Raw genomic sequence first — 14,305 nt, 5'->3', positions numbered from 1 at the left:
GGCCACTGCCCTAGACACGGAGGCAGGGGTGAGGAGTGTATCATACATGCTGTCTGACCCATGACTGCAACTGCCTGTCCCATGGCACTCAGCTGTTGGCTGAAGGTGGCTCCGGTGGCTGAGCTGAAAAAGATGAACTGAGCACACCAGAGCCTTCTTTGGGGTACCTGGATTGGAGAATGTTGAGGCTGACAATGTTGGTAGCAAGAACAAAAGTCACAAATGTCTCCAATTAGCAGGAAAGCAGAGGTAAACAAAACAAAACAAAAAAACACGGAAACCAATGTATGTGGGAGCCAAACAGTCAAGGACTAGAGGTGAAAGGAATGAAACAGACTCAAGAGAGAAGCAGGCAGCCATGGGAGAAAGGCCATGGCCAGTCTTGTTTCCACTTTCCGAGGCTCCAGCCTTCGGGGCCTGCATCCTTGCAACAATGAACCGGCCACTTCTCAGTTACAGCCATGCAGTCTGGCCTAGGTGGAACCAGGAAGAGGAGCACCAGCTAAGCTCAGCCTGGGCTCCTGCAGGGAGAGAGGGGCAGGCGGGGGTGGGCTTCAGCCCACAGGGAAGATCCAAGCTGCATGGGGAGGAGACCACTGCCTTCTTGGTGACTGGGGGCGGAGGTGGGTGGAGAAAGCTGGGGACGTCCACCCATGTTTCCTTGGGGCTCTACCACATCTGTTTAGAGCTGCCCAGTGCATCAGCCACAGTGGCACTCTGGGCGGGGCCTAATGGGATGCAGCCGAGGATTCTCATGGGGAATTTTCTAGAAGACATATCTCCATCCCCTGCATGTGGACTTCAGGTTACACAGCTTTTGGGAGTGGCTCTACTGCTTTAGCGGAGAAGGCGATGGCGCCTCATTCCGGTACTCTTGCCTGGAAAATCCCATGGACGGAGGAGCCTGGTAGGCTGCAGTCCACGGGGTCGCTAAGAGTCAGACACGACTGAGTGACTTCACTTTCACTTTTCACTTTCATGCATTGGAGAAGGAAATGGCAACCCACTCCAGTGTTCTTGCCTGGAGAATCCCAGGGATGGGGGAGCCTGGTGGGCTGCCGTCTATGGGGTCACACAGAGTCGGACACAACTGAAGCAACGCAGCAGCAGCAGCAGCAGCAGCAGCAGCAGCAGCAGCAGCAGCAGCAGCAGCAGCAGCAGCAGCAGCAGCAGCAGCTACTGCTTCAGAAAACTGTCCTGTTCTGATCCTGTGGACACTGTGAGACTCGTAACTGGACCCATTTCCCTCCCAGTACTGGCCCTCAGGAAGTGTAAGTTAAATCTGCAGGCCCTATGCACGCATTTCCAGGATTAAATGCACCCCAGGGGACTTTCCTGGTGGTCCAGTGGCTAAGACTCCATGCTCCCAATGCAGGGGGCCTGGGTTCAATGCCTGGCCAGGGAACCATATCCTACTTGCTGCACCTAAGAGTTCACAAGATGCAACTAAAGCTCCCATTTGCTGCAACTATTTCTTGGTGCAGTCAAATAAGTAAAAATAGAACAATAAATGTACCCCAGACCACGTCACATCTTTCATTTTCCCTTTGCCTTACTTTCCTCACTCATATATGTCTACTTGGAGGACTGTATATACATTAAGCTGTTTTTTGAAATATCTGGGGGGAACAAAGGCACAAGTAAACACACACATATCCCTGCTCCTGACTTGCAACCATGTGTGATTTCCCAATACCCACTGTCCACCTACTTCATGGTCCACCAGGAGACACTCAATAAGGGGGAAGTCTCAGAGACAGGGAACCAAGGCTGGGTGGGGTCCTATTGTTTAAGGTCACCAAGAAAGCACAGCTGGGTACTGTTCCTTCTTTCAGGAGGTGCCAGAGAAAAACGAGACAGGACCAGCGTGAATTTCAGTTTCTTATTCCCCTTGAGAGCATCCTCCAAAAAGTCTCTCAAAACCAGAATCATTTTCTGGTTTTTATTTCTCCTTCTGTCCCAACCCTCACATCCCTCACTGCGAGCACAGCAAGAATCTGTAACTGCCGATCTGTGGCCTCGGGATTCTGAAGCTTTAGGCCCCAGGAAGGGCCCATTTACCACTGAGTTCTCAGCCAGCCTCCCCGGTAGACTGGAACTTCCCAAGAGCTGAGGCCACTTCTTACTTTCAGTCTTGTATTTGATGCTCTGAATCCAATCAATTTGCAATCTGCTCTTCCTATGGGTCTCCAACTCTTTTAGCTCAGCCTCAGTCATCATCTGGGACTTTCCTGGTGGCTCAGATGATAAAGAATCTGCCTGCAGCTCAGGAGACCCAGGTTTGATTCCTGGGGAGGGAAGATCCCCTGGAGAAGGGAATGGCGACCCACTCCAATATTCTTCCCTGGAGAATCTTATGGACAGAAGAGCCTGGTGGGCTACAGCTCATAGGGTCACAAAGAGTCAGACATGACTGAGCGACTAACACTTTCACTTTCAGTAATCATTTGAGCATCTTCCTCTCCACCCCATACCTTCCCCAGGTTAAAGGCTGAGGACTCATACGGTTTACTCTTTAAGTCCTCGGCTGGCCTCAGGGGCAATCCCTGGCTACCTTGCTCCCCACAAGCAGCTGTCGATTTTCAACTCTTCCCCTCTCTGGGTGAGAGCCCTGCTATGATCCTATCTCCAACGGGGAGTGAACGAGTGAGGTTAGGACCCACCATCTATATTTGTGCAACCCCTCTGGAGCCAAGCTCCTCTCCCTAGGCCTTCCTGGAGAATGACCAAGTATAAATAAAGAGGTCAGACACCCCCACCCATGCACACACACACACACACACACACACACACACACACACACACTCTGCAGGCTTCTCAAGGAAACAGCCCTTGAAACTGTTAGTTGTTCAGTCATGCCCGACTCTTTGCAACCCCATGGCTCCATGGACTGTAGCCCACCAGGCTCCTCTATCCATGGAATTCTCCAGGCGAGAATTTGGAGTGGGTTGCCATTCCCTTCTCCAGGGGATCTTCCTGACCCAGGGATCAAACCTGGGTCTCCCACATTGCAGGGAAATTCTTTACTGTCTGAGCCACCAGGGAAACAGCCCTTACGGTATGGGAAACTCAGGAAGTAGCTCCATTTATGAGATAGAGAGCAGAGGTGCAGGGAAGCACCTCCATCACAGACACCTGAACTCGGGGCATCCCCAGCTCCCTTCCCAGATCCCTTGACCATCCCTCCCTGCCAAGACCTGGTCTGTTTGTGCCCAGCAGGCTCCCCTCCTGAGATGCCCCCTCTCCAGTCCTCACTCCTCCACACATTCTATCTGACGTGTTGTCTACCTTAGGAGCGCATCCCTGTGGGCACCACAGCATTCTGCTTAAATAACTTCAACTCCCCTCCTCTTGTTAGTGAATTGCTTGACAGCCAAGTTCAAATGACAATAACGGGAATGGGAAATGATGGGCAGGGGGTCGGAGGAAAGCGTGCCCTGCAATTTTTAATAAGACAGGAGTTCCACACGTCCCTGTTTGCCAAAGTGCTCAGTCACTCAGTCGTATCCTACTCTTTGTAAGCCTGTGGACTGTAGCCCACCAGGCTCCTCTGTCCATGGGATTTCCCAGCAAGAATACTGGAATGGGTTGCCATTTCCTACTCCAGGAGATCTTCCTGACCCAAGGATCAAACTTGCATCTTGGCGTCTCTTGCATTTGCAGGCGGATCCTTTACCACTGAGGCACCAGGGAAGCCCTTATAAATAAACTTGTATATGAAGCAAAGCAGACAGACAGGTAAATGTCAGTGACCGTGCTAGACATAAATGAGGATTGGACTGGACTTCCCAGAAGAAACGGGGTCTTTGCTCATGGACTCAAAGGGAAAGAAAAATCAGAGAAGTTGTAGCAGCTTTCCAGAGACCACAGGGAACAGATTGCTGGGGCCTGAGAGGACGGAAGGGCCTGAAGGAGGTGGGGTGGGGTCTGGGGGAAGACAGATAGATCCAGCACATGGTGGGGAAGGAGGTATGCCTGCACACCACCCCCTTCTCTCTCTCGTATTTCAGAGCATTTACTCTATCATGTAATTCCTAGCGTGTCAACCCACCTGGTTCTCACTTGCCTCCCCTCCCCAGAAGGAGGTTCTTTGTGTTTCTTGCTATCACTATCTCCTATGGAAATGCTACCCCTAATCACTTTAGTGACCGCCTGTGTGAGTGTCTTGATGAAAGTGAAAGAGGAGAGAGAAAAGTTGGCTTAAAACTCAACATTCAGAAAACGAAGATCATGGCATCTGGTCCCATCACTTCATGGCAAATAGATGGGGAAACAGTGGAAACAGTGACAGACTTTATTTTGGGGGGCTCCAAAATCACTGCAGATGGTGACTGCAGCCATGAAATTAAAAGACGCTTACTCCTTGGAAGGAAAGTTATGACCAACCTAGACAACATATTAAAAAAGCAGAGACATTACTTTGCCAACAAAGGTCCATCTAGTCAAAGCTATGGTTTTTCCAGTAGTCATGTATGGATGTGAGAGCTGGACAAGAAAAAGGCTGAGCACCAAAGAATTGATGCCTTCGAACTGTGGTGCTGGAGAAGACTCTTGAGAGTCCCTTGGACTGCAAGGAGATCCAACCAGTCAATCCTAAAGGAAATCAACCCTGAATATTCATTGGAAGGACTGATGCTGAAGCTGAAATTCCAGTACTTTGGCCACCTGATGCAAAGAACTGACTCATTTGAAAAGACCCTGATGCTGGGAAAGATTGAAGGTGGGAGAAGGGGATGAGAGGATGATATGGTTGAACGGCATCACCGACTCAATAAACATGAGTTTGAGTAAACTCTTGGGAGTTGGCGATGAACAGGGAGGCCTGGCGTGCTACTGTTCATGGAGTTGCAAAGAGTAGGACATGACTGAGTGGCTGAACTGAATTGAACTGTGTATACCTGCTCCAGCTGCCAAATGTGAGGGGCACAGCGTTATCCTCTAGTGCCAGCAGTTAGAAAGCTGAGGGTTAGTGTGGACTAGAGAAGCTCAGGACCACTCATGAGACACCTGGGGTTAAGAGCCTGGTGGCAGGTGTCCTGGTTCCAGGCAGACAGGTCCACATAGGCGCACACAACCTCTAGGCAGAGTGGACACATTTAGCAAATACACAATAAAAGATGCCCAATATTGGGAACATATTTAGACTGAAAATCGACTCATTTCTCTGAAATTTAAATGTAGCTCTGGATTCTATTAATTATATCTGGCAACTCAACTCATGTTGAGAGCGCCCATCTCAGTAGGGTGTCACTCAACTAGCTTGTGCTTTGCAGCCCAGACTTCAGGCCTGCCAGTCACCCCATGGGTGAGGCAAGTGGTGATGTTGCCCTTCTACTCATAAGGAAACAAGGCTCAGAGAGCTTCAGAAATGTGCCTGGGTAGCCCAGCTGGTGGGTGGGGAAGCTGGGGTCTGATCCAGGTCTGCGGCTCCCTTTAGCGGCACTTTCTTTCCATCCACAAATCAATTCCTTTGGGTGTTCGTGGATTGAACAAAGCATGAACTTCTTCTGAAGTGGAGTCACCTGAATTCACCTGTTTCCCCCACTGTCCAGGGCAGGGCCTGCCTGACTCAGAGGTGACACTCCAGAAATGTTTGAGAAAATAAGAGGAAAGATGGAGAGATGGAGGGAGGGAGGGAGGGAAGGATGGATAATGGATGGATAGAGGGATGAATGGACGAACAGAAGGATGGATGGACGAATGGATGAATGGATAGAGGGGTGGAAGGAGGGAGGGATGAACGGATGGGTAGGTGGATGGGTCCTCAGAAAGCTCCCTCTTCACAACCTCACTACAGGACTAGGGAGACTGAGGCTTGGAGAAGGAGATTTAGCATCATTATGACATGAAGACATTCCCCTAAGGGTAAGTCTGGCCATGAGCCAATCACACCTTACTCCCAGGAAGCCCAGCACCCTAAGGGCAGAGCTTTCCCAGAAGTGGTTCCCACCAGGCCAGTCCAGCAGCCAAAACATCCATCTGGGTCCTGGCTCTGAGGAGGAAGCTGGACTGAGAGGAAGAAAGTTCAGGACCCATTCAACCACCTTGTCTATGATCTTCACTAGAAATGCAAGTTGACTGAGTCTCTGTCTCTCTCCTTCCCTTTCCCAGCCCACAGCGCCTCCCCGCTGCCGCATTGCTTCTTGTTGAATGAAGGGACAGGATGGCCTGAGGGGTGAGGTCCCTTCTTATGACCAGCATGGCAGTCCCACCAATCACCTAGGTGAAGGCAACCTGACCAAGCAAGGGTGAAGAGTCAAGGTTCAAAGGTGGAGACCAGTCTCTTTCCTGGAGGTAGGATGGCACCTCTTAGGCAGAGGTAGGCCAGGAATTGGGGAGCAGAGCCCAGGTTTCATGTATCTCGAATATTCTTGGTTTATTCCCCCTCCACACCCTTGGTATTTAGTGTTACTTCTTTTAAAATCGCTCAGGTATCTTAACCAGAACAAAGGAGGGAGAAAGTGTCCAACCCGGGTCTCTTAGCAGGGTTCCGTCACCTCTGAAAGGAGCGGCCCTTCATGTCTCTAAGCACCATGATGGGTCAGGAAGCTTAAGGAAAACTTCTGGGACAAGTGGGGTGGCTCTTTGGAATCCAAGAAAATGCTCTGAGTCAGAAGCCAGTGAGGGGAAGGATTGGGAAGGGAGTGGAGGATGGGGGAGGGATGAGAGAGAGTGGGTGCTCCACTGGGCGGCCCCCCAGGGCTCCTGTCCAGAGCAGAGTGACCACTGCTGGGGCTGTGCCTGTATTAGCTGATGGGAGGTAAAGGACACAGAACCCGACAGCTGGGGGACAAAGAGGACATATGTCCCTTGTACCCTCACCTAACCTCTCCCTCCAGCTTCAAGACAAGGTTTCTTCCATCTTGGGAAAGGAAGGAGCCCAGATGGCACCTGGATCACCCTATTGAGAGCAGGTTCTCTTTCCACCCTCTGCTTGGGCACAGAGCCTGTGCCCTGACATGTTGAAGGCCACGGGAGGCCAGGGGAGAGCCTGTCCGAGGGGGACGGGGGACAGCACGAGTGTCACACATTCAGTCCCTACCCGCCATAACCTGGAGGCTCACAGCCTGGTCTCAGATCCTAACTACCACTGCCCAGCCACGTGACTCTGGTCCAAAACTTCACCTGGCTCCTTGCCTGTGAAAGAAGGAAATCAGATGGATAAGTCTTCTCAGGAAGTTTGCTAGAAAATGGGAGCAGGGGCTTCCCTGGTGGCCCAGGCGATAACAATCCATACCTTGCAATGCAGGGGACACTGGTTTGTTCCCTGGTCCCAGAAGATCCCACGTGCCACAGAGCACTAAGCCCGTGAGCCACAACTACTGAGCCTGTGCCCCAGAGCCTGAGAGTCGCAACTCCTGAGCCCACGCTCTGCGACTCCTGAGCCCACGCTCTGCAACAAGAGAAGCCACGACAATGAGAAGCCTGCAGTGAAGAGTGGTCCTCACTCACCACAACCAGAGAAAGCCTATGGAGCAATGAAGACCCAGTGCAGCCCAAAATAATTAAATGAATAAACAAATAAGTAAAATCTTTTTAAAAAAGAAAGAGAGAAAATGGGAGGGGGTCTGAGTGCCAACGCTGAGCCCGCCCTTGGGAGGTGTTCAGAAATACCATGTTCAGCTTGGATTAACCTGGCTGCTTCGCAGGTCCATTTGGAGAAGAAAAAAATATGAGAAAACAAGCAAACAAATGGCCCTCCATGAGAGCACAGGCTTGGCCCCGTGGGCTCCCTCTGTACCCGAGGAGTCAGTTCCTGGATGTCCTGTCTGGACAGTGTGTGTCTCTCTCTCCTTTTAAGCTTCCAACTCAGAAAGCTGCCTCCTTTTGCCCTGGCAACATTCCCTTCCTATGCAAAAACCAAAGTCTTCTGGCCCATCCCGGGATTTAGGAGGTGATCTGCCCTGTCCTTCAGCAGCCCTGAGTGGCAGCCAGGTTAAGGGTGTTGCTCTGAGGGCAGTTACCCTCCCTTCCCCCTCATGCTGTCCCCGGGCTGAGGTCACAGGACAGACACTCCTTCCTGAACCTGGCGCCAGGGCACCCGAGGTACATGACATATGATGAGGGGCCACCCCACATCCTGCCCACATGGAAGGCAGCTTCATGCAAATGTGCAGAGAGAGCGAGAGAGAGAGTGAAACACACACATATGCCATTGGTGCTGAGAACCTCGAGATGGGTCAGCTGAGAAGCAGGCATGGAGGGAGAATGGAAAGGACAGAGGGGAGAGTGGTGAGCAGAAAGGATGAGCCAGGGGCAGAGATGAGGGGGCAGAGGGCCACAGAGTAACTACTGCCCACAGGAGGACAACAAAGCCTCAGAGCCAGCCTGGGCCTCCCACATGCTGTCCTGGATCTCCCCCTCCCAAAACAAAAAGCCCTGAGCCCAGATTCTAACCCATAGGCTGGGTGGTTCCTTATCTGTAGAGCAAACAGCCTTGTGATGTCCTAAAGCCTGGGAGACAGGCCTCCTGGCTGAGGCCCCACAGTTCTCTGGGGGTGTTTATTATCAGCTGATGACAGGTCACCCTTCCCGGGCTTTTAGCAGAGAAGAGTGACTCTGCCTGTAGGATCTCAGGCCCTAGAATAAGGGGGCAGTGGCTGAGGATAAGAACTAGGAAGCTTGATATTGTCCCGAACAGGGACGCCATTGAGAGTGAACTTGCTCCTGTCAACCATCAGGGTGATAAGCCTGAATTCGTGCTGCCGGGGCAAGCCAGCAAGTTGGGCCCCCTCCCCCTAACCCAGCCTTGCTGCGGGGGCCTGAAGGCAACGCGGGGCTGGGAGGCTGAAGTCTGAGCTCCTACAGTGACCACACCCAAAGCTCCCCCCACCCCAAAGCGCCGGCCGAATGGCTTCCTTCTCTCCAGGGTCAGGGGAGTCAAGCCTCATTTGGGACTCCGGCCTCATTAACCCCCGCTGGGCACCAGTCACCAGGGAGGCTCACAGAAGATTCAGGAAGGGGCTCCCTGGGAGGCTGGGGTAAGTGGGAGCCACAGTAGGATTCAGGGAAAGGGCTAGATTGGGGGGCGGCTGGTTGATGGAGAGGAGGAAGGAGAAGGATGGGGCTGCGGCCCAGGGCTGGGCTCACGGCTTGTGCACAGGCCTTCAGGGCCCTCCATCCTGCTCACTTGCCCCACTAGGGTCCGCACATGACTCCCTGCACCCTCCGCCCCCACCCCACGCAGGCCCACCTTGCTCACCTCCAGAGGATCGGGAAGGGATGCGTGGGCCTGGCTGCCCTGGAACGATCCTGCCACCCTGTCTGCCCGCCCTGTGAACGGCGAAGGTGGCGGCTGCTGCTTCCGACTTCCGCTCCCCTCACCACACTCACCCTCTCTACCCGGCTCAGGCCTCCGGGGCTCCCCTGCTGCTCTGCACCTCACACTTCCTGCCCCAGTGTGAGAGCCCCTACTCCCAGGCTCTAGCCGCCAGGCCCCTGCTCCTGGGGACCCCCACCCTCTGCACAGCCCAGAGTCAGGGCCTGGGAGAGAAAAAGAGGAAGACGCAACGCCCTGGGCTGTGAGCATGCCCCACCCTCCTCCCTGCGGGTCTGTCACCAGGTTCTCATCTCTGCCTAGCTCTCGGTTCCTTGCACGGCACCTAGTGGGACTCAGGAGGGCCCTGGGGCTGCCAACTTTTCTTTTTCCCTCGATTTATGTGTGGCTAGGTCTTATGGAGGGGCTTCCCAGGTGGCTGGCTCAATGGTAAAGGATCTGCCTGCCAATGCAAGAGGTGCAGGTTCAATCCCTGATCTGGGATGATCCTACGTGCCTTGGAGCTACGTGCTTTAAGCCTGTGCACCAGAACTACTGAGCCCACATTCCTGGAGCCCGTGCTCCATAAGGAGCCTGTGCTCCTCACTAGTCACAACTAGAGAAAGCCCTCGGGAAGCAACAATACCACTGCAGCCAAAAATAAAGCAATTAATTAATTTTTTAAAAAAAGACCCACAATCAAAGGCTTCAGACCTGGGCCACCCTGGCCCACAGCACAGAGGGCATGGCTCCAGCTACACCCCCAAACACACACACACACACACATATACACACATAGAGCAAGGAGTCCATAGGGACATGCCTACCTGGCCTTTCTGCATCACACCCTGGGCACCTTGGAATCTGGGATTCTCTGCTTCCTGGACTCACAGGGTCTCTACCCTGTCTGTGGACATTGCATCACTGCTCTGTGCAGCCCGAGACCTGGAGGGAGGGCGAGAGACAGTCAAGAGGGGAACATAGCCTGGGCCTGGGGGCAGGTCACATCCCTCTATGCCCTTACCGTATCAAGACAGAGCAGGGAAGAGAGAAGGAAGGGGACAAAGGCTGGGGATGGGCTCTGCTGCCATATACAGTGATGGCTGAGGATCTCAATTAAAACTTGGGCCTCCAGGCCATCATTAAAGGGGGAGGCAGAAGAAGGGAACACTCTTTCCATAAGAGTTCATCAGCTGTGGCGTTATAACACTGACATATCCAAACACAACTCGATGGGGGAACCCTCCACTGTTTCGTTTCTGGGGCTGCAATGCTAGACGCAGGCTTATTTCAAGCTCAGTGCAATGCAAACCTGGTTCCTTACCTCCTCTAAGCTGCTTCTCCTCTGTAAGAGGGGTTCTTATTCCCAGCCAGGTGACAGAAACTGAAGTCACCTTGGCCTTAATGCCAACCCTCCCTCAGGCCAATCCTAATGCCAACCCTCAGGTCTCCAGCCTCATGAGGTGTCTGGAACATGGCAGCGCCGACTCCATGCTATCTCAATGTGGGAAGCCACTGACGGTCAGGAATAAAACACAGGATCCCCAGGGTTTCCCTGGTGGTCCAGTGGCTAAAACTCCACGCTCCCAATAAGTGGCCTGGGTTCATTCCTGGTCAGGGAACTAGATCCCACATGCCCCAACTAAGAATTCAAAACATCCCAGGTGCTACAACTAAGACCTGGCAGAGCCAAATCAATAAATATTAAAAATATATAGGACTTCTGTCCTCAGGAGCTTCCAATCTAGTGACAGAAAATAAATAAGAAGTAATCAACATGTGATTATAAACTGTGAGGAGTGCTGGCAGGGGAACAGGTGGGGAGAGAAGAAAGTGATTGGGGCTGGGGGGCTCACTGCGAGGAGAGACCAGGGGCATCATATCCCCATGAAGAAGAATCAGGATGTGAAGAGAGAGCGTGGGGTGGGCATTTTAGGAAGATGAAACTGCATGTCTATTTTCTTACCGAGACTGGAAAGGTCTCCAGGAGTGAAAGCCAGACAGTGTGGGAGGGCGGGAGAAGTGGATGGGCTGGATCCCACAGGGTCCCCAGGGGTAAAGCAAGGAACTTGCAGGTATATTTATTTTTCAGATCGCCTGGTGCTGCATGGAAAAGAGACAGTGAAAGTGCTCAGTGAGGTCAGGGAAGGGCTCTGTGACAGTCCAGGGGAGGCGGGACAGAAGGGGAAGGGGGTCAGAATGGCATAGCAGGAAGACAGAGGATGTGGGACCTACATCAGGGATGCCTGGTAGAATCTGCCACTAAAGTGGTGAGAGACAGAAGTCAAGGGTGACTCTTAGAGTTCTGGCTTGAGCAACTTCGAGGGGTGGTAATATTTTTGGAAATGGGAAAGAACTGGGGAGATGAGGCTCAGGGGAGAAAATCAAGGGTTTCAATCTTTAAATATTAGGTTTGAGATATCTATGAGCTACTCAAGCAGGAGTGGCTGGTACCTAGAGTGGATGGGAGGGCCTGGAGTGCAGAAAGGAGCTTGAGTGTGACCAGCAGGAAGGCACCCACACTAGGGGTCGGCGGAGCCTCCCCAGAAGACGCCTGCAGAGGAGAGCGAGCAGGGGCTGTCAGGGAGGTGAGAATGAGAGGGTGTGTCATCAAAGACAAGAGAGGAGAAAGACAACTTCAGAAGGAGGAAGTGGTCGGCTGTGTCAAACGCTGCTAGAAAGCGGAGGATGATAAGGAGAAAAATGACCATCGAATGAGGCCCACAATGAGGTTACAGACAAGCTGGGGGTGGGGGTGAAGACATGATGGGGGCGACCAGGAAGTGAGGACTCAGAAGCCAAGGACCGGGGTCCACCCCCTCCAGTCCCAGCTCTGCACCACCCCTGGGCCCCTTAGCATGCTGGGCTGAGATGCTGTTGGTCAAGCCAGGTGCCAGGGATCAGCTTCCTCTGTGCATTTCTGAATCTCCACCCATCCCCCTGACTGTGAACTTCTCAAGGGCGAGGACTGGTCCACTCGCCTCTATCACCACCCAGGTTGTGCAACTGGTGGGGGCCGGGCTCATAACTGCTCCAAGACCTTCTGAGGAATGAAGGAGTCAAAGCTGCTCATCCTCATCCCTCGATCACATCAAGCGACACTGTGGGAAATGGGGTCTGCCTCTCTCTCTCCTCCCAGTGGGTCTTGTATGTGTTTGGTGTGTGTTTTTGGCGGGGTTCTGGGATGTGGCCAGGGGGAGGTTCCTGCTTAGAGCAAACTCCAAGAAAAGACTCCTGCACCCATCAGCTCTGTTCCATCTCCTAGAACTTTCACCTCCTTCCCAAGATGCAAGGAACAGAGCTGGAAAGCCAAGGAGGGCCTTCTGCTCACAGGGTGTGTGGCTCAGGGTGAGAAGGGGAAGGCAAACTGGCTCCTGCCCCAGAGCCCTGCCAGAGATGGGCTTTGATCTTTTATGCCCCCTCCCCCTTCTGGGGGTCCCAGGCCACTGTCCCCCTCCCCTGGGCCTGGCAGATGTGCAATCTGCTGACCCGACCACAGCCCAGGGGCAGGCAGCCCCTTCCTGCCTCCCCCAATGTGAGCGGCTTCCTGTTTGCCTGCAGAGGAAGCTGCTGGGTGCAGGTGGGGAGGCGGCGTCTCACAGACCGAGCGCAGGTTGGGGAGTGGAGCCCACCTTTCCGGAGAGGAGCTCTGGGGCTTTCAGCACACAGCCCACACTCCTGAGAGACAGAACGTGAGAGGACAGAGGGGATGGACACCTGACTTCCGACAACCTTTCACAGCGGGCCCCTAGGTGCTGACATTCATCGGGCCCTTTACAACCAGTATCTCCAAACTCTAGAGTCTAGGGTGGGGGTGGGGTGTCATGAGCCCCATGCCACAGAACAGATGAGGAGACCGAGGGTCAGAGTAGCCACTCCAGCTGAACTTGAGCTCAGGACTGTCAAACCAAATTCACTTTCTGCTATACCCCACTGCCATCCACACACCACTCATGTGAAGGACCAAGGCTTCTTTCCAAGCAAGCAGGGCCACGGACAGCCCAGTTTGAAAACTCACCTTTAAAAAAAATAATTTTACTTGTTTGTTTTTGGCTGTGCTGGGTCTTCGCTGATGCACGGGCTTTCTCTAGTTGCCGTGAGCGGGGCCTACTTTCTAGTTGCAATGGGCAGGCTTCTCATTGCGGTGGCTTCTCTTGTTGCAGAGCACAGGCTATAGAGCACAGACTCAACAGTCGTGGCACACAGGCTTAGTTGCTCCGCGGCATGTGGGATCTTCCCGGATCAAAGATCAAACCCATGTCTCGTGCACTGGCAGGTGGATTCTTTACCACTGAGCCACCAGGGAAGCCATGAGTTCATTTTTAACAAAGCAGACCTTAGGAAAACTCTGATGCTGATGGAGCTCACTACCATCCTTCTGGGGTACTAGCTACCAGGCAGAGGGAGAGCTGAGGCCAGAGGCACCTCATTTGGGCCACATGTCCCTGTTGTCTCTGTAGAAATTTTGTTCTGCAAGGAGGCTTGGGAGTGAGGCAGCCACATGTTCCTTCCTCCAGAAAATACCCTTTGCTCTCCTAGCCCTCAAGCCTTCACAAGGCTGGGCCCTCGGGGAGACAGACAGGTGTCTGTCTTCCTAAACAATCCTCTGACAGCTTAGATGATGACAGCGCCACTGGCCAAGTGGATTGCGGGGTCCCTGGGGATCAGAGCAGAGAGCTGGGAGGGAGGTCCAGGTAAAGGGCCGAGTCCATGACGGGTCTAGGGATGGGGTTCCCGGAGTCCCTCCCTAACATCTGCAGTCTTAGACTTTGGAGAGAGAGGTATCCCTGAGCAGGGGAATGAGGACAGAGGGCAGAGGCCAGTGGTAACACCATCAAAAACCGCCCTATACATATGGACGCCAAGACTGCCCTTGATTTCCTGGGGAAGGGCAGGAAGTGATTATTACAAAAATGAGTGACAAGCTTCTATCTCCCGGACTTGGTTGCCCAATCGAGTGCTGGGTACAGTAACTTTGTAAGGTGTCCCTTCCTGGCCTGGGGACAGGTGGCCAGGACACCAATCCCTGGACATTTTCTTTCACGAGAG

At 53.1% G+C, this 14,305-nt stretch overlaps 1 protein-coding gene across 5 annotated transcripts in view; it reads right to left on the bottom strand.

Annotated features, from left to right (window-relative positions):
- Positions 1–14,305, bottom strand: part of PSD4 (pleckstrin and Sec7 domain containing 4) — a 44,322-nt gene that overhangs the window by 18,115 nt on the left and 11,902 nt on the right. For 2 of the 5 annotated variants that reach the window (XM_018055339.1, XM_018055341.1), the window contains one exon: positions 10,084–10,201. The exons of 1 other annotated variant lie outside the window; for it this stretch is intronic. In XM_018055339.1, coding sequence (XP_017910828.1) covers positions 10,084–10,098 — 15 coding nt within the window. In that variant the 5' untranslated portion in view covers positions 10,099–10,201. Of the gene's footprint in view, positions 1–9,202; positions 9,274–10,083; positions 10,202–11,222; positions 11,719–14,305 lie in introns of those variants that run through there. 2 more of the 5 variants (XM_018055342.1, XM_018055340.1) reach the window with 2 other exon arrangements.

The sequence above is a fragment of the Capra hircus genome, chromosome 11 (assembly GCF_001704415.2).
Source record: "Capra hircus breed San Clemente chromosome 11, ASM170441v1, whole genome shotgun sequence".
Classification (NCBI taxonomy): Eukaryota; Metazoa; Chordata; class Mammalia; order Artiodactyla; family Bovidae; genus Capra; species Capra hircus.
The sequence above is the reverse complement of the archived record's forward strand: the minus strand, read 5'-3'. Positions and strand labels throughout refer to the sequence as shown.